At 48.2% G+C, this 24,004-nt stretch overlaps 1 protein-coding gene across 3 annotated transcripts; it reads left to right on the plus strand.

Annotated features, from left to right (window-relative positions):
* The first annotated feature begins 4,615 nt into the window (after positions 1 to 4,615).
* SLC29A2 (solute carrier family 29 member 2) lies at positions 4,616 to 23,108 on the plus strand. Of its 3 annotated transcripts, XM_081340985.1 has the most exons (14): positions 4,616 to 4,882; positions 6,473 to 6,567; positions 6,953 to 7,051; positions 10,912 to 10,993; positions 12,033 to 12,217; positions 13,429 to 13,568; positions 14,701 to 14,835; positions 15,094 to 15,191; positions 16,324 to 16,408; positions 17,436 to 17,611; positions 17,835 to 17,940; positions 18,828 to 18,913; positions 20,318 to 20,517; positions 20,793 to 23,108. In XM_081340985.1, exons 3-14 carry the CDS (start codon positions 7,023 to 7,025, stop codon positions 20,923 to 20,925), a joined length of 1,455 nt encoding a protein of 484 aa, XP_081197111.1. In that variant the 5' UTR covers positions 4,616 to 4,882; positions 6,473 to 6,567; positions 6,953 to 7,022; the 3' UTR covers positions 20,926 to 23,108. The 3 variants fall into 3 exon arrangements, with proteins under 3 accessions (XP_081197111.1, XP_081197110.1, XP_081197112.1); XM_081340984.1 differs by lacking the exon at positions 6,473 to 6,567; XM_081340986.1 differs by lacking the exons at positions 4,616 to 4,882; positions 6,473 to 6,567 and adding an exon at positions 6,637 to 6,726.
* The last annotated feature ends 896 nt before the right edge of the window (positions 23,109 to 24,004 follow it).

Consider the following 24,004-nt stretch of genomic DNA (forward strand, 5'->3'; position numbering starts at 1 on the left):
ACTTTACCACATTCCCACACCCTACTCTTTCCTTAATTATCGCGTTCAAATTGTGGGGACTTGTGATATCCTCAGTATTAACGCTGCCTTCGGTACGAGTTTTCTACGAGCACCTACGAGGGGTCGGGCCCTCTGACTTGTTGTATGCCTAGCCGCGTTGTGTCCAACTTGTGAGACTTGCTTGAAACCCCAGGCCTGCAAGACCGTGCAGGACCACGACACAATCGGGGTGCGTCGTTCCATTTTGTATGATCAAAACAGAACATGCCTGTTAAACGTGTACTTTTGCTGAAAAGTTTAGCCTGCCCGTTGTGCGGCGTTCTTTGAAACCTTGACGCCTCGCCAAGTCTGGATGTGAGCTTTTTTTTGCAATAAAAGGAAACACAACATTGAGAAACAGCCTTGGAAGCGTGCGTGTGTTTGTATTTTAAAATTCCGCGGTGGCTTTTTATCTGCAGGTGGTCCTCCTCTTAAGACTGTAGTTGAACACAGAGTTGTGGTCATAAGTCACGCTGGTCATTAAGGAGATCATCACCTCACTGTGCCTGATTTCCTGGGCTTATTTTGCAGGCCTGTTAAGCAAATCACAGCAGTCACTCAATGAATCTCTTGTCCACAAAGGGGAAATTTTTTTTTTGGCCGAAACTGGGAATAAAGATTTGTTTCTGGCAAAAAAAACGTCATCGATCACAACTGTGGGACAGTACAAAGGGGTTTAAATGCAGGCTTTGAGCCCTCCAAACGCGACCGTGGGACATCAGAGGGGGCCTGGCTGCTGGAACGTCGAACCTGGGTCCTAAGTAGTCCGGGAAGGCCCGTCGTAATTTCAAACAGTCACTAAGCAAATGGGTCGTCACTCAAAGGCTACCCATCATTCCCAGCACTTCCAAACACTTGACCTGATAACCGAAGTAACCCATTTTCTAGCTTTGTATCAAAGCTTAAAAAGGAAAAAAACAGCCTCAAATATCCTGGGTTTGCCTAATATCTAAATTGGGGTGTCCAACCTTGCCAACTGGGGAGGACCTGGCCCGTAGACCTGGTGGATGCCGCTGCCGCGTCCCCACGACACGTTCCTCCCTGCGTGCTGCCGGGGGCTCAGCTGCGAGGGATGAAAGAAAGGAAGGGGGAAATAGAGGAGGGAGGAAAGAAGAGGGAGGGAGAGGGAGGAAGGAAGTAAGCAAAGGGAGAAATAGAGAAGGGAGGGAGGAAGGAAGGAAAGGAAAGGAAAGAAGGAAGAGGGAGGGAGGAAGCAGGAAGGAAGCAAAGGGAGAAATAGAGAAGGGAGGGAGGAAGGGAAGGAAGGAAAGGAAAGAAGGAAGAGGGAGGGAGGAAGCAGGAAGGAAGCAAAGGGAGAAATAGAGAAGGGAGGGAGGAAGGAAGGAAAGGAAGGAAGAGGGAGGGAGGAAGCAGGAAGGAAGCAAAGGAAGAAATGGAGGGAGGAAGATGAATTATGGCAAACCCACAACCTCTGGATTTCAGCTTCCCTTCCAAGTTTTGCAAAAGGGTTCCCCAAACATCTGGAAACTGGGTGTTTCCAGCACACATTTTAGCACAGGGGTCCCCAACCCGCCGGGCTGCGAGCCACAACTTGGGCCGTGGCCTATTTGGCACCGGGCCATGGCAGGCTGGTGTGTGTAGCTCGACGTGCCCCAGCGGCAGGCCCTCTCACATGTACACGAGTGCTCAGCTCAACTTGTGCAAGTGGAGTGGCGCACGGACGCCTGCCAGTCCCCCACTCCTGTAAGTCGAGCCACAAACTTGCGTGGCCCGGATTCCCTCTCCTCCTTCCAGCTGGGCCACGAAGCCACAAGAGTTGAGGACTGCTGCTTTAGCAGACTTGCCCAGTTATTTTGCAAAATACCAAATAACAGAGTTGGAAGGGATCCTTCAAGTCCAATCCTTTCCTGGAGCAAGCATGAGACCGTACAACAGTGGTGGGAAACCTGGGCTCTTTTATGACTCGTGGACTTCAACTCCCAGAATTCCTGAGCCAGCAGCTGGGCTCTCTTAGGACTTGTGGACTTCAACTCCCAGAATTCCTGAGCCAGTCATGCTGAACCATGGAATTCTGGGAGTTGAAGTCCACACGTCATAAAAGATCCAAGGTTCCCCACCTGTGTCCTATACAGATATTCCTTGGCTTAATGACCAAATCGAGCCCACAATTTTTGCTGCTAAGCCGCCATCATAAATATGGACCCATTGCCAAGCATCCGGATTTTGAACATGTGACCATTGGGGAATGCGGCAACGGTCGTTAAGTGTGAAAAATGGTCGTAAGTCCCATTGGTCAGTGCTGTCGTTAACTTTGAACAGTCACTAGGCAAATTAAGGCAGGGGTTACCTGTATCAGGGGTGTACAACCTTGACAGCTGTCAGACTCATGGACTCCCAGAATCCCCCAGTCCAACCTTGGCAAGTTTAAGACCTGTGGACTTCAACTCCCAGAATTCGGAGTTGGCTGGGGAATTCTGGGAGTTGAAGTTCACAGGTCTTAAACTTGCCAAGGTTGGACGCCCCTGCCCTACCCAGATAAATAGCTGTCCAATTTCTTCTTAAAAACCTGCAGTAATAGAGACCTTTAAACACCCCCCCCGTTTTCTGCCCCCCCCCCCACAATTAAACGTGGCTTTGGGACGCCCTCTGCTGGGCATAAAGGGAAAACAATGACCCATCCGTTCAAATTTGTGCTTTCTTTTTTTGTCTCGTCCTACCCAGATCTGCACGTGTGTCTTGCTGAGAATCACCGCCAAGGTAAGGGCGTTTGGGCTAAATTTCTCCCCCGTTTTGGCAGAAGTAAAGGGTTTGTGTGTGGGGATCCGTGCCATTCGTGCAAAATCCTAAAAAAAAAGGTTTTATAAAATTAAGATTTCTTTTTTTAAAAAAAGAAGAGAGAGAGGGGAGGGGTACGGCATCCGCTGGGACGCTCGTTTTAAAATTTTGCAGTTCCCATTTTCAATCGGCCGGCCTGGCTCTCCTCGTGGTCTCCCATCCACCCATGCATCCAGGTAGGGGACCCACGTTTCCATTGCTTGTCCGAGGCTCAGCTAAGATCGGCCAGGGCGGCGGGGGCTGCTGCGGATTCAGCGACGTGTTTCCACACGTGGGCTGGACCGGAGCCACGCTCGTTCACACTTTGATCGTGCCTAAGTGGAAGCGTGTCAAAGGCAGCGCCGGCGCTCCCTTCCTGGCACGGCTCCTTGGCAAGAGCGGGGATATATATATATATATATATTTTTAATCCGACAGTCCGAGCCCAGCTCGGTCCCTCCGGATCCACTCGCGGAGGATCCTGCTTGTCCCAGGCAGTTTGGCAAACCCAGGAGCCCAGGCTGAGCCTGACCGGGCTTCCTCCCTCCCTCCCTCCGTCCATCCCGCCCTCTTTTTCCTTCCTTCCTTCCTTCCTTCCTTCCTTCCTTCCTTCCTTCCTTCCTTCCTTCCTTCCTTCCTTCCTTCCTTCTCTATTTCTCCCTTTGCTTCCCTCCTTTCCTTCCTTCCTTCTGTCCCTCCATCCCTTCATATCCATACTCCATCTTCCTCCCTCCATTTCCCCCTGTGCTTCCTCCCTCCCATTTCTCCCTTTGCTTCCTTCCTGCTTCCTCCCTCCCTCCCTCTTCCTTCTTTCCTTTCCTCCCTCTCTCCCTCCCTTCTCTATTTCTCCCTTTCCTTCCTCCCTCCCTCTTCCTTCTTGCCTCTTCTTCCTTTCTTTCCCTTCCTTCCTTCTTTCCTTCCTTCCTCTCACTTCCTTCCTTCCTGCCTCCCTGCCTCCCTCTCTATTTCTCCCTTTGCTTGCTTCCTCCCTCCCTTCTTCCCTCCCTCCTCTATTTCTCCCTTTGCTTTCTTCCTGCTTCCTCCCTCCCTCCCTCTTCCTTCTTGCCTTTCCTTCCTTCCTTCCTCCCTTCTCTATTTCTCCCTTTGCTTCCTCCCTCCCTCTTCCTTCTTGCCTTTCCTTCCTTCCTTCCTCCCTCCCTCCCTTCCTTCTCTATTTCTCCCTTTGCTTCCTCCCTCCCTCTTCCTTCTTGCCTCTTCTTCCTTCCTTCCTTCCTTCCTTCCTTCCTTCCTTCCTTCCTTCCTTCCTTCCTTCTCCTTCTTTCCTTCCTTCCTTCCTTCCTTCCTTCCTTCCTTCCTTCCTTCCTTCCTTCTCCTTCTTTCCTTCCTTCCTTCCTTCCTTCCTTCCTTCCTTCCTCCCTCCCTCCCTCCCTTCTCTATTTCTCCCTTTGCTTGCTTCCTCCCTCCCTTCTTCCCTCCCTCCTCTATTTCTCCCTTTGCTTTCTTCCTGCTTCCTCCCTCCCTCCCTCTTCCTTCTTGCCTTTCCTTCCTTCCTTCCTCCCTTCTCTATTTCTCCCTTTGCTTCCTCCCTCCCTCTTCCTTCTTGCCTTTCCTTCCTTCCTTCCTCCCTCCCTCCCTTCCTTCTCTATTTCTCCCTTTGCTTCCTCCCGCCCTCTTCCTTCTTGCCTTTCCTTCCTTCCTTCCTTCCTTCCTCCCTCCCTCCCTCCCTCCCTCCCTCCCTTCTCTATTTCTCCCTTTGCTTGCTTCCTCCCTCCCTTCTTCCCTCCCTCCTCTCTTTCTCCCTTCCCTTCTTTCATCCACCGGGGCTGCGGGCCGGGTCCTCCCCAGCAGAGGTCGTTGGGAGGACGGCGGCGGGGCCGCCAACACGCAGTCGCCGAGCGGCGGGGCCGGCTCCTCCCTGTCCGGGGTCGGCGGGGCTCCGTTTCAGAGAGCCGGGCCCGGCGGGGTGGCTGGGCGGACGGGTGGCGGCTTCGGGAAGCGACGCCTGGGCTTCTCGAGGCAGCCTTGCCAGAAGCCCGAAGCCGCGAGGCGATGCCGGCCTCTTGCCCGCGAACGTTCCGGGGTCTCCCGACTCGGGTGACCGAACCAGGTAGGAGCCGCGGTGGTGCGTTCGCACGACCGCGGTAGCCCGGGTGAAGCTGGGTTTTGCGGGGAGGGGGGGTTGCCTTGGGCAACGAGAGGCAGGTCGGAGCTGGCGGAGGGAGAAGAGCGGGTCGGGGTCGGGCCAGCTCTGGGTCGTGTGAAGGGGACCCCACCCCATCCAACCCGTTCACTAGGCTCAGGGGAGACCTGGTCGTTTGGGATGTGGGGTCCTGGGAACCCCGAGTGGTCATCGCTGCAAATCGCACCCTGGTTTGGGAGGACGGGTTTTGTCTGAATGCAGCAAGCAGCACCTGTGATTCCCCCACTTTCTGCTAGCCAACCCCGCAAACCAGGTTCTGACCATTCCAGATTTAACCCGGCCTGGCAGGAGCCCTGCCTGGCCACCTGGCCCTCTTCACGGAGGGTTGATTCCGCATGGTCGGGAGGAGAGGCGGTTTCTGGAATGCCGTAACCTGAACTGGCCAGTTTTAAAAGCCTAAAATAGACCTAAACCACCATCCACAAAAGTCTTTTTAACCAGGACCGAAAAGCCTTTGACCCAGTCTGTCTTTCTCAACCCTGTTCCGAATGGCGCAAACATCCCTATTATTACTAGTCCTCAGAATTATAACCACAATTAGGAACCAATCTTAGTGCTTTTGAAGTCAGCCATTTTTTTGTCATGGTGATGAAGCCATTAAGCGAATCACAAGGTCATAAAGCGAATCCACCTTCCTCCATTGACTTTGCTTGTCGGAAGCCAGCTGGGAAGATTGCATGACCCCAGGACGTTGGCAGCTGTCATAAAAGACATGCCAAGCACCCATGTTTTAAATCTCACGACTGTGGAAATGCTGTGATCTTCGTTAAGTGCGAGGACTGGTCGTAAGTCGCTTTTTTCAGCACTGTTGTCATTTGGAAAAAGTGCAGAGAAGAGCAACTCAGATGATTAAAGGCCTGGACACACACACACACACACACACACACACACACACACACACACACGGTAAAGGTAAAGGTTCCCCCGCACATGCGTGCTAGTCGTTTCCGACTCTAGGGGCCGGTGCTCATCTCCGTTTCAAAGCCGAAGAGCCAACGTTTGTCCGAGGACGTCTCCGTGGTCATGTGGACGGCATGACTGGACGCCAAAGACGCACGGAACGCTGTTACCTTCCCACCGTAGTGGTCCCTATTGTTCTACTTGTATTTTGACGTGCTTTCGAACTGCTAGGTTGGCAGAAGCTGGGACGGGTAACAGGCGCTCACTCTGCTACGCGGCACTCGGAATTCGACCCGCCAAACTGCCTACCTTCTGATCGACAAGCTCAGCGTCCTAACCCACTGAGCCACCGCGTCCCTTCAATAGACACACATACACATATACATACATACATACATGTATACAAATGTATACATACATATGTATACATATGTATACATGTATACATATATATACACACATATACATACATACATATACACACATGCATACACATACACACATATACATATATGTACACACACACTATTTTGGGGGGAAGTAGCTACTCATTTGCATCTGGAGTAAAAGAGGAATTGAAAGCTGGTTTTGTTTTAGCAGTTAAGCCATCAAAGAGCAGGAGACGGTGAGTTCTAGTCCCACCTTAGCCACAAAAGCTGGCTGGGTGACTTTGGGCCAATCCCCAGGAGACGGTGAGTTCTAGTCCCGCCTTAGCCATGAAAACTGGCTGGGTGACTTTGGCCCATTCATTCTCTCTGCCCAGCCCATCTCGCAGGGTTGTAATTGCTGAACAAATAGGCTGAGGAAGGGCTGTGGGATACTTGCTTAACTTATTTAAAACAATAATAAAGGTGGGATATTACAATTTTTTTAAAAAAAAATCTTTAATGGGAAAAAAATCGGACAGTCATTTGCCTGGGATTATATAGGGTCTCCTGCTTGAGCAGTGGGTTGGACTAGAAGACCTCCAAGGCCCCTTTAGCCCTAGGATTATAGGATTGCCAAAGCTGCTGACTTCAGCTCAGGAGAGACTTTAAGCTAAATTTCCCCTTCAATATTTTTTCTTTTACTCTGCAGGTTCAGCTGTGGTTTGATCAAGCGGAAGTGCACCACGTTTTCCGCTCACACTTCGGGCAAGGTGTGAATCATGAGTCCCCAGGAAAAGCCCAGAGATTTGTAAGTTACAATTATATGTAAGATGCTCTTAAGCCACTCCAGGACATTACGTACTCGGGTGCAAGAATCGAACCCCCGGGCTGCATTTTGGGTTGATTTCCTAGAATCCCAAGCAGCTGTTAGATGGAAAGAGATTTTAGCAGCTCTGAGATGATTGTTTGTGTACAGACAGTCCTCAACTTACGACAGTTCATTTAGCGGCCGTTCAAAGTTACAATGGCCCCGAAAAAAAAGCAACTCAGGACCATTTTTCACACTTAAAACGGCCGCCGCAGCATCCCCCGTGGTCGTGTAATGTACGTTCAGATGCTTGACGACCGATTCAGATTTATGACGCTTGCCTGGGATCCCCTTTCGCGACCTTCTGACAAGCAACGTCCATGGGGAAGCCAGATTCACTTAATGACGGTGTTACTCATTTGAAAACTGCCGCGATCCCTTTCACAAACGCAGCAAGAACAGTCGTAAAACGGGGCAAAAGTCACTTGGCACATTTCTCGCTTAGCAGCGTAGATTCTGGTCGTAAGTCAAGGACTAGCTGTATTGAAGAGAGAGGGCTTGCTTCTGAGCATGTCTGGAGTGTTTCTCCCCCCCCCCACTTGCCCCAGCTGAACTTTTTGTGTTGAGGCTTCCAGACGTTTTAATAGCTGTTGCTTCTCATTGGTGAGCTGACGTTTGTCATACTACAAGTGTGTGCTCATACGTGTGTTTGGCAGCCAAACAACATTATATTTTTTTCAGGCCAGGCGGAAATCACGTTTCAAAAGTCCTACATTCAAATTTTGCAACTCTTCCATTTGAATACTTTCTGAAACCCTGCAGTTCTGTCTCTCTGTCTCCTTTATTTTTGGGGCTTAGTTCTGTTTCCCCCCCCCCCCCCGCTCCGATAAACTCTGCTTTAATTCTAATGTCCAGTTTTAATTCTAATATCCCAGATAAATCGAACGCCAACGCCGTTGAGAAATGAAAACGATGATAAACAATAAGCCCTCTTAGCCAGCTCTCATTTCAGAGCTTGGAGGATAGTTGAGTTTCGATTGAAATTTGATAAATAAAATACGGGGGGACAGATTTAAAAACAAGAACAGAAAAGGTGGGGAACTCTCGCTGGACTACAATTCCCATCATCCTTAGTGTTTAACCACGCTGTCTGGGGGAGAATGGGCATCGTAATTAAGCAATAGTGTCAGAATCCATTTATATCACATTCATAAATGTATGTTTAAAACATTATCCACCCCCCTATGGATTCTGCCATCTCCCGAGGAAGGAGGAGCGCATGTGGATTCAGCCTGCCTTAGGTTATTTCAAAGGCCAAGGGAAACCTTTTGAACTGGGGGAACAAAGGGGAGGATTAGGGAAGGAGGCATCTGGCCTGCGTCTCCACTTGAATCTGTAAAGGAAGAAGACAATAACCATAGAGATCCGAAGATCCCTTTTTCCCACGAAAGGGATGACACGAAGTAAAATGATGGGGGGGCTGACCAAATGGGATTGAGGGGAGGGGGTTGAACCGGGAACCCTTTTATCAAGTTTCCATTTGTAAAACAATACCAAGTCCTGTCTTGTATTCCCACAACCAAGCATGTCCTAGTAAAAATTCCTTTTGGACTAGAACTGACTCCCTAAGACGTGGATTGGGGTGGGTCCTGACAAATAGTGTGTCTCCTTTTTCTTGCTGCCAGTTTTAATGTGGTATCTGCGTCATTGGGCTTCCTTAGAGGAAATGAATCGCATCTAAAGCAAAGTTTCTCAATCGCGGCAACTTTGTAAGAGGCAGAATATTATAGATGGTAGGATTGGGAGGGACCTTGTGACTCTTGTGTTCACTGGCAGCAGGTTTTCTTTATTTTTTTATTTTTTATTTTTTTTTATTTTAATCCCATTTATATCCCGCCCTTTCTCCGAAGACTCAGGGCGGCTTACAATCTAAGCACAAATCAAATGTGCTTAGCAATAGCCTTCATTCTATGTATATGCCTGCTTATTAGGGCTTTCGGGGGCCCCCAGCGGCATTATTACAAAGTCAGCTTATTGCCCCCAACAATCTGGGTCCTCATTTTACCTACCTGGGAAGGATGGAAGGCTGAGTCAACCTTGAGCCTGGTGGGACTCGAACCTGCACTAATTGCAGGCAGCTGGTGTTACTTAAGGAGGCATTAGGCCACTGCTCCACCAAGGCTCTTTGCTGCTGTTCGTGCGTCTCCTGGAGAATTTCCTTCCCACCCAGATGAAATATGGACTAGTATTGGCTAAACATTAAACCTGAAGCCACTGTCACGTTACGCCTTTACGTACACTTTGCACGCGCAAGCTTGCACACTCAGACACAGGTAGCCTTTGATTTATGACCGTCAACCAGAAAGTTTGCCATTAAGTGGTGCAATTGATAAAGCGAGCCATCGTGGGCGAACCTTTCTTGTGGCGGTCATTAAACAAGACATTACTTGACTGGGATTTGCAACCTTCCCTGCTGGTTTTCCCCATTGATTGATGTCTGTCTGTCTGTCTGTCTATCTCTCAAAATGTCTCATCTATCTATAACTATATCTGTCTGTCTATCTAAATCTCTCATCTGTTTATCACTATCCGTCTCTTATTTGTCTATCTATCTCTTCTCTCATCTGTCTGTCTCTCTCTCTCTCTATATATATATATACAGTATATATATATATATCTACCTATCTCTTATCTGTTTGTCTACATCCATCCTGTCTGTCTGTCTGTCTGTCTGTCTGTCTGTCTGTCTGTCTATCTATCTATCTATCTATCTATCTATCTATCTATCCCTCATTTGTCTGTCTGTCCGTTTCTACGGTATATCTGTCTGTCGTGATGGTGCAGTGGTTAGAATTCAGTATTGCAGGCTATACTCTGCCCACTGCCAGGAGTTCAATCCTAACCGGCTCAAGGTTGACTCAGCCTTCCATCCTTCTGAGGTTGGTAAAATGAGGACCTAGATTGTTAGGGGGCCATAGGCTGACTCTGTAAACTGCCTAGAGACGGCTGTGAAGCCTAAGTGCAAGAGCTCACTCTGCTAAAAACCTAATTCCCACAGCATTGTCTGATGCCTAAGGATATTTACCCATGCAGTAGGTCTTTATTGCTATTATCCTTCTCACCTTTCCTATTACCTATTGGTAGGTTATGATTTATCATTTTGTTGTTTGTATCTTATGATTTATGATTTATCATTCTGTTGTTTGTATGTACACTAAGATTTTATGCATCAGAGGCAAATTCCTTGTGTGTCCAATCACACTTGGCAAATAGAATTCTAGACTAGTCTAGTCTCTAATCCCTATTCTATTCTCCTCTATTATTTATTTCTATTCTATTACGGTATCTATTTTCTGTTCTCTAATCCCTATTCTATTCTACTGTATTCTATATTCTATTATTCTATTCCTATTCTGTTTTATTCTAGTATTTATTCTATTCTATTATTTATTTCTATTCTTCTATATTCTATTCTATTCTATTCTATTCTATTCTATTCTATTCTATTCTATTCTATTCTATTCTATTCTATTCTATTCTATTCTATTCTATTCTATTCTATTCTATTCTATTCTATTCTATTCATGTTCTGTTCTATTCCATTCCATTCCATTCCATTCCATTATATTCCATTATTCTGTTCTGTTCTGTTCTGTTCTATTCTTGTTGTATTCTATTCTTATTGTATTTCTATTCTATTCTTATTCTATTTCTATTTCTATTCTTATTCTATTATATTCTGATTTTCTAGTTTTTATTTTCTATTCTCTAATCTGTATTCTATTGTATTCTACTCTGGACTGTGTGGTGGAGTGGGTAGAGTCTAGGTCTGGTGATCTGACGAGGGTCTCTCCTTCCAGGTTCCACTGTGTGGGAATCATATTTTTCCTCCTGGGATTAGGGACTCTCCTTCCCTGGAACTTTTTCATCACAGCCATCCCGGTGAGTCCTTCGTTTGGGAGACGGTCCCGGGCAATCGGAGGAGCTGAGACCGTCTGCTTTAGCTCCTTTTTACTCCTTTTGTAATGAGACTCGCGGCTACGACTGAGCCCCACATTTCTGTTATTAAGCGAGACATTTGTTAAATGAGCTTCGCCCCATTTTATGACCTTTCTTGCCCCGGTTGTTAAGTGAATTACTACAGCTGTTAAGTTAGGAACACGGTCGTTAAGCGAATCTGGCTTCCCCCATGGACTTGGCTTGTCTGACGGTCGCAAAAGGGGATCCCCTGACACTGCAACCGTCATAACTATGAGTCTGTTGCCAAATATCCGAGTTTTGATCACATGACTGTCAGGATGCTGCAACGGTGTGAAAAACGGTCATTGTTCCCTTTTTTCATTGCCGTTGTAACTCTGAACTAAGCGAACTGTTGTAAGTCGAGGACCGCCTGCATAAGTGCTTTCATACAGGTCGCTTAATGACTGTTGAAAGTTGCAAGAGCCCTGCCAAAAGGGACCTATGGCCAGCCCTCCCATTTAACAGCCATCGCAGCGTCCCCCACGGTCACATGATCAAAATTTGGGCCCTTGGCCACCGGCGTGCGTTCACAAGATCGTAAAATTGTCATGACTCATTTAACAACCGTCTCCCTTAGCAACAGAAATTTTCGTCTCAGTAGGGGCCGTAAGCCGAGGACTACCTGTAGGGACAGGCCAGGATGGGAAGGGATGGAAAGTTGCCCCTTTTTATACAAAAAGGAGAGGCCCGATTGCATTGAGCACAGGGTTGGGATAGATGTCCTCTGCAGGTCCCTTCCAATTCAGTCATTTCCATGTCTCTTAGGATGCTTTCCACCCAATTCTGCAATTTCCCCCCCCCCCAACCTACATTTGCTTTGCTGGGGTGGTGGTGGTCAGGAAGATAAACCAGGTTTGTTAAGCCTAGTTAATCCCCGTTACATCCTCAGGGCCAATGGGGTCTGTTTTGTTTTTTTTCCAAAACACGCTCTCTTCTAATGAAACACTTTCTCTCCCGCCAGTATTTCGAGAAAAAACTCAGGGGGAACTTCTCTGCCGGGTGGGAACCGGCTGGGAATGAGACCACCTCAAAGCCGCCACCGGTGCCCGACTGCAAAGACGAATTCAGCTTCAGCAACTGGCTGACCCTGCTCTCTCAGTTGCCCCTCCTGCTCTTCACCTTTCTCAACTCCCTCCTCTACCGATGGTGAGACACGTTTCTCTCTACGTTGGAGTTGCTTTTCTCTCTGCATTTGACTCGCCGGCAGCCTCTTGCCACGTTTCTCCTTTGGGGCCTGAGCGTTTTAGTCCTGCTCAGGGAGAAGGGCCTTGCAGGATCCCAATCTGGCTTGGTCACCGGGATCGGAGGCTTCGTCTTCCCAGCTAGAACAGAACAGAACAGAACAGAGAATGGAATGGAATGGAATGGAATATGGGATAGAATAATAGAATAGAATAGAATAGAATAGAATAGAATAGAATAGAATAGAATAGAATAGAATAGAATAGAATAGAATAGAATAGAATAGAAAATGGGTGAGAATGGAACGGAACAGAACAGAACAGAACAGAAAATGGAATAGAATAGAATAGAATAGAATAGAATAGAATAGAATAGAATAGAATAGAATAGAATAGAATAGAATAGAATAGAATATGGGTGAGCATGGAGTGGAGTGGAGTGGAAGAGAAGAGAAGAGAAGAGAAGAGAAGAGAAGAGAAGAGAAGAGAAGAGAAGAGAAGAGAAGAGAAGAGTTGGAAAGGACCTGTACCATTTCAGACAAATGGTTGTTCAATCTCTTTTTAAAAACAATCACAACTTCTGAACGCAAGTTGTTCCCTGATCAATTGTTCTCGCTCTTAGAAAATTTCTTCTTAGTTCTAGGTTGCTTCTCTCCTTGATTAGTATTTATGTGGTCCCTGTTGTGTGTGGCTTTTTAATTGTTGATCGATGGTGTTGATGATTAAGTTGTTGGTTGTTGTTTCCTTGTGCTGCCCAGCCCTCCCCTCCTAATTCCTTGATAAGCTGGGAGTAAATCCGCCCTGCTGTCTCCCAGGCTTCAATCATTTCCCTGGCTGTTTTTGTCCCTGCTCGTCCCACAATCTTAGTAGCCACCAAAATGGAATGTACGTCCTTGTTCAATGCAAGGGCCTTGCTTGCAGGCCTGGCAGGGTTAAAGGGGAAGGGAAGAAGCTGACTCACAGGGTGGTGGTTGTGGGGAAAATAGGAGGAGGAAGGCGTGTTGGTTTATGATTGCTGTCTTGGGTTATTTGTAAAAATAAGGCGGGTAACAAAGAAATACATATCCTCATGCCTTCCTTTCTCCCAGCCTCAAGCGAAGTGTCTCCCATGGATATCTGCAACTGGCGCTACTTTTCCAGCTATTCACATGTCTTTTTTTTTTTTTCCTTGCAAAGCATTTCGGACAAAGTACGTATTTTGGGCAGCCTGATAGCGATCCTGTTCCTCTTTGTGCTGACCGCCATCTTGGTTAAGGTGACGATGTCGCCCCAGAGTTTTTTCTCCATCACCATGGCAAGCGTCTGGTTCATTAACTGTGAGTTGGCTCTGGTTAATTCCTCTCCAGCACTGATGACGTTACCTTGCTTGATAATGAGATGTCTGCAAGAAAACCACCAAGCGCAGAGACACACACACACCCCGCCCAACAACCCCCAAATTCCTCTGTTGCATCTCTGAGATTTTGAGCTTTGTCAAATCCTCATTTGCCCCCCCCACCTCCAAAACTCTGGGCAACCTACTTCACAGGGTTGTTGTGAGCTCAAGGATTTGATTCCTGGTCCTTCAAAATCTGTCAGACTGCAACTCCCAGAATCCTTAGCCAGCATGTCAGTGGTGGGAAGTGTTAGATTACAGGGGTCTTCAAACTTGGCCCTTTTATGACCTGTGGACTTCAACTCCCAGAATTCCTCAGCCAGCCCTGGTTGGCTGAGGAATTCTGGGAGTTGAAGTCTACAAGTCATAAAAGAGCCAAGTTTGAAGACCCCTGTGTTAGAAGGATATAGGCAGCAGCATTCAGTCCTGAGCCAAGTCTTGGGTAATCGGGCTTTAAGCTGTGTGGACTTCAATTCCCAGAATTCCCCAGCCAGCCATGCTGGCTGCGGAATTCTGGGAATTGGAAGTCCACACATGTCTTAAAGTTGTGAAATGCCAACTTAGAGATCAGTTCGAAAGGAGATTGTTATCAGCAATATATTTTCTTTTCATCCAAATAAATGGGATACGCGATACACTCGCTCCTTGACTTGCCCCCACAACGGAGTCCAAAACTTCCATCGCTAAGCGAGGAAGTCGTTTAGTCAATTTTGCTCCATCTTACGACCTTCCTCGGCACGGTTAAGTGAATCCCTGCAGTGGTTATGTCAGCCACACGGTTGTTAAGTGGAACCGGCTTCCCCTTTTGTCAGGCGGTCGCAAAAGGGGATCAACATCACGTGACCCCGGGATGCCGCAACCGTTATATTCTGAGTCAGTCGCCAAGCGTCTCCGTTTTGTTGACCGTGGGGGATGCTGCAACGGTCGTTAAGTGTGAAAAACAGGCAGAAGTCACTTCTCCCAGTGCCGTTGTAACTTCAAACCGTCACGAAACGAACGGCCGTAGTTCGAAGACGGTCTGTAAACAAAGCCGTCCCGTTCTTGACATTGCCCTCTTTTTTTGTCCCCCTCAGCCTTCTGTGCCGTCCTGCAAGGAAGTCTTTTCGGCCTGTTGGGGTCTTTTCCGCAAAAATACAGCACCCTGTTCCTCAGCGGTCAAGGCGTGGCCGGGATGTTTGCAGCCATCGCCATGTTGCTTTCCAAGGCCAGTGAGTATCGGGGTCTGAAAACAGCCACCGAGAGCCCAGCCACGGTCTTTTCAAGTCCGACTTCTTTGGTCCGTGGAGGTTTTCTCTCCTCCAGGTCAAAGTTGTCCCGAAGGAGCTTTGGGATCAGAACTGAAGAAGCTTCTTGGATGAGAAGCGAAATGTTTTCAAGGGGGGAAAAAAAGAAAGTCCGGTTGCCTCTTGGGGAAAAAAAAAAGCTCCTTTGGGACACACACACGGCCATTTTTCTCCCCGGTTTAGGCGGATTGGACGATCAGTCGTCTGCCCTGATCTATTTCGTCACCCCCTGTGCTGGGACTTTAGTTTCGATTGGCTGTTATCTCTTGCTGCCCCACCAGGTAAGATGAGATCCTTTGTCCCTCTTAATAGAATAACAGAGTCGCAAGGGACCTTGGAGGTCTTCTAGTCCAACCCCTGCGCAAGCAGGAAACCCTAGGGGTAGAGGCAACCTTGGCTCTTTTATGACTCGTGGACTTCAACTCCCAGAATTCCTGAGCCAGCGTGGGGGAACTATGGCCCCTTCCTGACTCGTGGACTTCAACTCCCAGAATTCCTGAGCCAGCATGGCTCAGCTTGGAAGCCTCTCCCTTTCCCTTCAGCATGGCTGGCTCAGGAATTCTGGGAGTTGAAGTCCACGAGTCATAAAGCGGCCTAGGCCAGGGGTAGTCAACATTGGCTCTTTTATGACTCATGGACTTCAACTCCCAGAATTCCTGAGCCAGCATGGCTCAGCTTGGAAACCTTTCCCTTTCCCTTCAGCGTGGCTGGCTCAGGAATCCTGGGATTTGAAGTCCACGAGTCATAAAAGAGCCAAGATTGCCTACCCCTGGTCTAGACCATTTCAGACAAATGGGTGTCCAGTCTCTTCTTAAAAAACTCCAGTGTTGGAGCACCCACAACTTCTAGTTGCAAGCTGTTCTGCTGGTTAATTGTCCTCGCTGTCAGGAAATTTCTCCTCCGTTCCAGGTTGCTTCTCTCCTTGATTACTTTCCATCCGTTGCTTCTTGTCCTGCCTTTCAGGGGCTTTGGAGAATAGCTTGACTCCCTCTTCTTTGGGGCAGCCCCTCAAATATTGGAATACTGCTATCATGTCACCCCTAATCCTTCTTTTCACCAGACTAGACATCCCCAATTCCTGCAACCGTCCTTCATATGTTTTCGCCTCCAGCCCCCTAATCATCTTTGTTGCTCTTCTCTGCACTCTTCCCTCAGTCTCAAAATCTTTTGTGTATTGTGTTGACCAAAACTGGATGCAGTCTTCCAAGTAGGGTGTTAGCGAAGCCTTATAAATTTCTCCTGCTTTCCCATGGATAATTGTCAAGTTTTAAGCTGGTTCTCATGCTCTGGGATTTCTTGGTGGTGCTCCATCCCATAGAACCTGCTTGGCTGTTTGAGAACCTGATTGGTCAGGAGCTCCCGGCAGTCCAGGTGACCATTGAAAAACCATCGGCTCTTCTTCTTTCCCTGCAGTCCTTCACTCGTTACTATCTGGACAAGAGACCACTGGAAGATTTGGGATATGAACTGGAAACAAAAGCAGGCCTTCTTTCGCCAGGTGAGACATCTGGAATTAATAAAAAATAAAAATGGGGAAGATTGAGAAGGTTGTCACAATCAGACTGCTGGCGGTGGAGATTTTCATGTTCTTTTCACGCTTTGGTCTTGCGACCCTGGTTGGTTCAAAATCAGCCTTTCCCAGCCTGGGTGATCTTCCTGTGCTGGAGTCAGAATTCTGGGAAATGTAGTCCAAAAGACAAATGGGCTGATCACAGGGAATTCGACTGGGTATTTTCCCCCATTCTCCAGAATCTTAACATCCGTTGGGGGTTGACGGCTGGAAACAGTGTTTCTCAACCTTGGCGGTTTTAATAAAAGGTGGGCTTCACCTCCCAGAGTTTCCTGGCCAGCCTTCTTTAAGATGGGTGAATCAGCGCAGTTGTTAAGTTGGGAACACCGTTGTTAAGTGGATCCGGCTTCCCCGGTTGACTTTGCTTTGTCAGAAGTTCGCAAAAGGGGATCACGTGAACCCGGGACACCGCAACCCGTCGTAAATACCAACCGGTTGCCGAGCATCTGAATTTTGATCACGCGACCCTGGGGATGCCCCAACCGTCATAAAAGCGTGAAAAACGGTCGTAAGTCACTTTTCCCAGGGCCGCCGTAACTTAGAAGAGTCACTAAACGAACTGTTGCAAGCCAAGGACTGCCTGTAGACTATAAAGCTGCAGTATTTTTTTATTTATTTATTTATTTTAATTCCATTTATATCCCGCCCTTCTCCGAAGACTCAGGGCGGCTTACAAGCTTAGCAGTAGCCTTCATTCTATGTATATGCCTGCTTATTAGGGCTTTCACACACACACACCCCAAGCGGCATTATTACAAAGTCAGCTTAATTGCCCCCAACAATCTGGGTCCTCATTTTACCTACCTCGGAAGGATGGAAGGCTGAGTCAACCTTGAGCCTGGTGGGACTCGAACCTGCACTAATTGCAGGCAGCTGGTGTTACTTAAGGAGGCATTAGCCCACTGCTCCACCAAGGCTCACATTTGATTGGCCCCCTTGCTTTGTGTCTCTTCAGAGGATGGCCCCACTCTTGTGGCAGACAGTTCCAAAGGAGAGCCGCTCAACGTGACGAACGGGAACGCCGTGGTTGTGGAGCAGGACGGCTCGGCTTGCCCGCCAGAAGTCATGAATGGAGGGAGTGGGGTGGGCATGGTTGCCCCCGACCCCTCCCTCTTCAGTGTCCTCAAGAAGGTAAGGACCACGTGGAAGTTCCTGTTTCAATTCCCGGTAAATAGGAGGGGAAGACTATTCCAGGCTTCATGAGGGTCATAATTCGAGGACTGCCTTCAATACTGAGGCTCAGTTTGATCTGGAATTGTGCCCCATTTGAAGCCGGCTGAAGGGAGACCACAGAGCGATCCAGATATTGAAGGCGGTCCGTGTCGCAATCGCAGCTTCTGCTTTTCCACTTCAGATTTGGCTGCTGGCCCTCTCCATCGTTATGGATTTTTCTATCACCCTCTCGGTGTTTCCAGCCATTACCACGAAAGTCGTCAGCTCCACTCAGGATCCGTACTGGCGTGAGTGATGGGGCCTTTAATTACCGGGCAGGAAGAGGCAGGGCTTGTTCTGCGTTGGCTGGAGCTGCGGAAAGGGATCTGCTCCGAAACTCATCTCCAAGTTGAAGGTCAGGTGGTAGGAAAGAGCCGTCTCTAAGGAGGTGCTGGGGACTCTTTGAGCTGGGTTGTTTTCTGGCAGATGTTTCATGACCCAACTAGGTAACGTCATCAGTGCTAGAATGGAAGGGAGGAGGAGGAGGAGGAGGAGGAGGAGGAGGGGAAGGAGGAGGACTGTGGGGTCCTTGGTGCTCTCTGAGCTTGGCTGTTTTCTGGCAGACGTTTCATGACCCAACTAGGTAACATCATCAGTGCTAGAAAAGCATTTGTAGAGAGGAGTTGGAGAAGGGAGAGAAGAGGAGGAGGAGGACAAAATGACAGAGTTGGAAGGGACTTTGGAGGTCTTCCAGCCCAGCCCCCTTTTCGAACAGGAAACCCTAGACCATTTGAGACAAATGGTTGTCCGATCTCTTCTTCAAAACCTCCAGTGTTGGAGCAGTCACAACTTCTGGAGGCGAGCCGTTCCACCGACTAATTGTTCTAACCGTCGGGAAATTTCCCTTACTGTGGGCTGTCTTGGTGCTCTCTGAGCTTGGTTGATTCCTTGCAGGCGTTTCATGACCCAGCTAGGTAACAACATCAGCAATAGTGGGAAGTGGGCTTTGCTGCCTTTTTTTTTTCTAGTGGGCTGCCCTGTCAGTATTGTTGGGAAAGGTGAGGTGTTGGCGGTTTCTTGGTTTGGCTGTTTTTACTGAAAGCTGCCTCTGTCTGGAACTTGGAGAGCTGAGCTAACTTGACACAAGACACGGTCTAACTCTTCTGTGGGTCTCCCCATCTTCTCCCCACCTTAGAGGATTATTTCACTCCAGTTTGCTGCTTCCTTCTCTTCAACGTGATGGACTGGCTGGGGCGGAGTTCGACTTCCTACTTCCTCTGGGTGAGCAATTGGTGGCAGAAGTGGGATACATCCTCAGCTAGGCTGTTTCCCACGAAGGGGAAGACCAGACATCTTCTTCAATGAATTGGGGGAGGGGGGGGCCCTCAAGGGCAGGCCTGCAAATAGTCCTCGACTTACACCTGTTTAGTGACCGTTTGAAGTTTCGACGGCACGAAGACAAGCGACATTTTTCACACTTACGTCCAGGGCTTTTTTTTTTGTCATAGAACGCTCAGAACGGAGTTCCAGCACCTTTTTTGGATGGAACCTTGTAGGGTAGGCAAGGCAGGTTGTATGAGATGTGTGAGTTCCAGCACCTTTTTTTCTTTTACAAAAAAAGCACTGCTTACGACCATTTGCAGCATCCCTACGGTCACGGGACCAAAATTCGGAGGATTTTGGCAACTGGCAGGCATTTATGTCCATTGCAATGTCCCAGCTGGTTGAGGCACCATGCTAGGAACTAGAAGACGGGGAGTTATAGTTTTGCCTTAGGCAGGAAAGCTGGCTGGGTGACTTTGGGCCAATCATCAGGAGACAGTGAGTTCTCGTCCCGGCTAAGGCTAAGTGACTTTGGGCCAGTCACTCTTTCTTAGCCCAACCCACCTCACAGGATTGTTGTTGTGGGGAAAATAGGAGAAGGAAGCTATGTTATTTATTATTATTATTTTATTGCATTTATATACCGCCCTTTCCCTGAGGACTCAGGGCGGTTTACAGGGAGTTAAAAATCAAACATACAAAAGTTAAAAGCCAAGTTAAAAATATTAAATCAACCCTGTGCTATTAAAAACCCCAATTAAAAAATTTTCTCCTCAGCCTGGGCCCGAGAGCTCAAAGAGCCAGGTCTTCAGGCCCCGGCGGAATGATCGGAGGTCGGGGGCAGTCCTCAGCTCCACCGGCAGCTGGTTCCAGAGGGCAGGCGCCCCCACTGAGAAGGCCCTATCCCTGGGTGTCACCCGCCGGCAATCTCTTACCGGCGGAACCCTGAGCAGACCCTCCCTGTGGGAGCGCACTGGGCGAAGGGCGTTTGAAGCCGGCAGCAGGTGTTCCCTCAAGTACCCCGGACCCAGGCCATGTTTGCCATGTTGGATATGTTTGCTGTCTTGAGTTCTTTGTAAAACTCATAAAGGCAGGTTGGATAGTTAGATAGATATGGATGGAGATAGATAGAGAGACAGACAGACAGACAGACAGACAGAAAGAGAGGTTAAGGATAGGATAGATAGATAGATAGATAGATAGATAGATAGATAGATAGATAGATAGATAGATAGGTAGGTAGGTAGGTAGGTAGGTAGGTAGGTAGGTAGGTAGGCAGGCAGGCAGGCAGGCAGGCAGGCAGGCAGGCAGGCAGGCAGGCAAGATGCTTTATTTCTAAGCAACGTGGTTCTCTCTCGCCAGCCACAGAAGCACCTTCGTCTCCTTCCCGCCGCGGTGGGACTCCGCATTGTCCTCATTCCCATGTTTCTTCTGTGCAACATCCCGAGACAGACTAACTGGCCTGTGCTTTTCCCCCACGATGCCTGGTTTGTGGTCCTGATGGTGATCTTCTCTCTGTCCAACGGCTACTTCGTCTCCCTCACCATGTGCCTGGCCCCCAAGTGAGTAGGCTTCCCCGATTCTTCTCCAAAAGCAGGAAGGGAGGGAGGGAGGGAGGGAGAGAGGGAAAAGACAGGAGAGGAGAGGAAAGGAAAGGAAAGGGTGGGAGGGAAGAAGGAAGGAATGAGAAGGGAGGGAGGGAGGGAAGAAAGGAAAGAAAGAGGGAGGGAGGGAGGGAGGAAGGAAAAGCTAGAGAAGAAAAAAAAATGCAGGGAAGGAAGAAAAAGAGAGGCAGGGAGGAAGGACTTCCAGTTTGGACATTAATTCTCTCCTCCAGGCAGGTCCAGCCGGAAGAGAGCGAGCTGGCGGGGGCCATCATGACCTTTTTCCTGGCTTTGGGACTCTCCTGTGGGGCAGCGCTGTCTTTCCTGCTGAAGTTGCTTCTTCCACAATCTCCATCCTGCCTCTAAGCCCCCCCCCCACCATGTGGCAGCTAAGAAACCTCCTTTGGGATGAAGAAAAACTGGATTTATCGGGTCATAACGCTTTCTTCAAGGTTCCCCCCTTTATGTGTGCGTGTGTGCGTGCGTGCACGTGCGTACGCACACACACACACACTTAAATGAATGCAACCTTCCTGTAGACATCTTGAATGTATTTGGAAAGAGACATTCTGGATTTTTGCAGCTGACATTTCTGCAAAACGGCTGCTTCTCATGTGATGGGAAGTGTGATCTTCCTCTGCTCCGTTCTTCGAATGCGGCACTTATTATTTTGTGACGCACAACAGTTCGACTTGCTTGAATACACGGCTGGAGGGCCTGCAGAGGTGGGGAGGGGAATCAACATACACACTTTGGGATGGTTTTTAGTATATCGAGGCAACTGACATTCTCCGTCTCCTCCCGTGTTTAAGGTTGTTTTGTCACCCTGGAAAGTATTGCCAAACCTACAGGACTAGTAACGTGGATGACAAAAAGGGACCTCAGTTGAAAAAAACAGCTCTCAACTTTTTTGCGGCGCGTGCAGAAGGGAAGGGAGAATTAATTGTGATAACCCCTGGATTTGTCTCAAATTGGTGGAGATGCGGAAGATATCAAATGGTTCAAGGAAGAGTTAATTCTGCATGCAAACACCCCCCCCTCCCTACTATGCAGACTCTACTGAAACAGTTCAAAAAATTTGCCTGAATGAAGCAGAAATGAAGAAAGAGGAAGTTGGGAAAGCACCTTGGCATAAATAACAAGGCTGGTTCTTAAGAAGAGGCTGCTAGTCCAGGGGTAGGCAACCTTGGCTCTTTTATGACTCGTGGACTTCAACTCCCAGAATTCCTGAGCCAGCATGGCTCAGCTTGGAAACCACTCCCTTTCCCCTCAGCATGGCTGGCTCAGGAATTCTGGGAGTTGAAGTCCACGAGTCATAAAAGAGCCAAGGTTGCCTACCCCTGGGCTAGACAGTCACTTGTATGAGATGGTATGGGGTCTCCCTGCTTGAGCAGGGGGCTGGACTAGAAGACCTCCAAGGTCCCTCCCAGCTTCTATTCTGTTCTATTCTCTTCTATTTTAATTTTCTGTTCTGTTCTGTTCATATCTTGGGACAACATTTCTGGGTTCAGGCGAGGGCTATGCAGCTTTGGGTAGCCCTGATCCGATTTCATTTGGCGTTAGAATCAACAGGCTGAGCAGAGGTGTCTGCAAGTCTGCATGTAAACAGAAAACTGGTTGGTCTGGATTAGGGGAAAAAACTACAGCGTAATTGTGGTTACTCTCTCTACCTCTCGTTCGTTCTGCTTGGTGAGATTGTGGCTCTTCTCAACTCAAGCTGTTTTTCTAGGGGGGGAAAAAGGGAGAAAAACATATATATCTATCCATACCTGTACTGTATTAGGTCAAGGGAAAGTTTTAAATAAAACCAGGGCTCTTCAAACTTGGTCCTTTGATGACTTGTGGACTTCAACTCCCAGAATGCCTCAGCCAGCAGTGGAGAAATCGGGGAGCTGAAGTCCACAAATCTTAAAAGTTGCCAAGGTTGGACAGCCTTGGTTTTAAACGATAATTTCCTCTGGGAAAATATATCGCTTAAATCCTGCCCTGGTAGCACTGTGGTTAAGTTTAGATCAATCTTGTGTGAGTCCTTGTCTAGATGTGTGGGAATTGCAGCTCCCAGAATCCCCCTTGTCCTTAGGCAGATTGGCTAGGAATTCTGGGAAGCGACATCCCAGCAAAGGATCTCTTTGAGGCAACAGTAGATTCCTTCACAGGGATGCTGGTTAAGTCAAGGTCTGGCATCTTGGAAATCTGCCAGATTTAGGACTGTAGCCCCTCTTATCATCGGTGTAGTGATATTAAGTGCATCCTGATTACTATTGTGGCCTAACAACGGTTGGATGGCTCCGAAGATGGCAAAAATCGCAAATCGGGAAGTGACCTTTGTCTTTTCCCAGTTTGAACAGCTCTAGTAAGCGAGCCAGATTAAATCAGGACACAAAAAAAACAACCACCTGAAAAGCGTTGTCTTTTGTGTTTTTCAAAGGGACATCTACTTGCATGTTCAATACTGATTTTTTTTTAAAAAAATATATAATTATTTTGCTGTTACTTCGGGGAATGGATACGGGGAATGTATTGTGTGCTCTGTAATAAAGGTTTTTTTAAAAAAAAATAGGTTTTCGGGTTTTTATTCCATGAACACCCGCAGAAAAATGTTAACAGCACTTTATCCCCAGAGAAGGGTCTCCAATTTGCTATCTGCTCATATTTTGGGGGGAGGTTAAAGAGATGATCCCGAACAAGAATGGTTTGTCAAAATTGGCCTGGTGGTTGATATTATTTTATTTTTATTTTATTTTAATCCCATTTATATCCCGCCCTTCTCCGAAGACTCAGGGCGGCTTACAATTTAAGCACAAACCAATGTGCTTAGCAATAGCCTTCATTCTATGTATATGCCTGCTTATTAGGGCTTTCGTCCCCCCCCCAAGCAGCATTATTACAAAGTCAGCTTATTGCCCCCAAAAATCTGGGTCCTCAAAAAATTTTCTCAAAAAAAGATCCACAGAAACCCTTGCAAAGAATGGAAGGGGGGGGGAAAGGCTCTGGAACCCTCTCCGCAACCATTCTTTTTTTTGGGGGGGTTGCAATGTAGAATATAAAGTCACATTTTTAGGAGGGGGGGGAGTCCCCGGATCGTCCCCAAAACGGTAAGCGACGAGGGTGGGATTCGAACCCACGCGTGCAGAGCACAATGGATTAGCAGTCCATCGCCTTAACCACTCGGCCACCTCGTCTCCCGGAAGGTGGCTTGTTCTCCACCTGGTCTATGCTGGCTTTCCTGGAAACCGGGATTAAGAAATATATATATATAGCAATATATATTGGAGGGGGGGGTCGTTCCTGCTTTCGCCCCCCCTTCCTCCCACTCCGATCCTTGCAGGGTTCCCGTTGCAAAGCCTCTTTCGCGTCTCTCCCCGCCCCAATGCAAAAAAAAAAGCAAAACACCCTCTAAAGGGGGGGGGGGTGGATGTGAGCAAAGCCCACCCACTCCCTCCCA

Source organism: Vipera berus, assembly GCF_964194415.1.
Source record: "Vipera berus genome assembly, chromosome: 16".
Lineage (NCBI taxonomy): Eukaryota > Metazoa > Chordata > Lepidosauria > Squamata > Viperidae > Vipera > Vipera berus.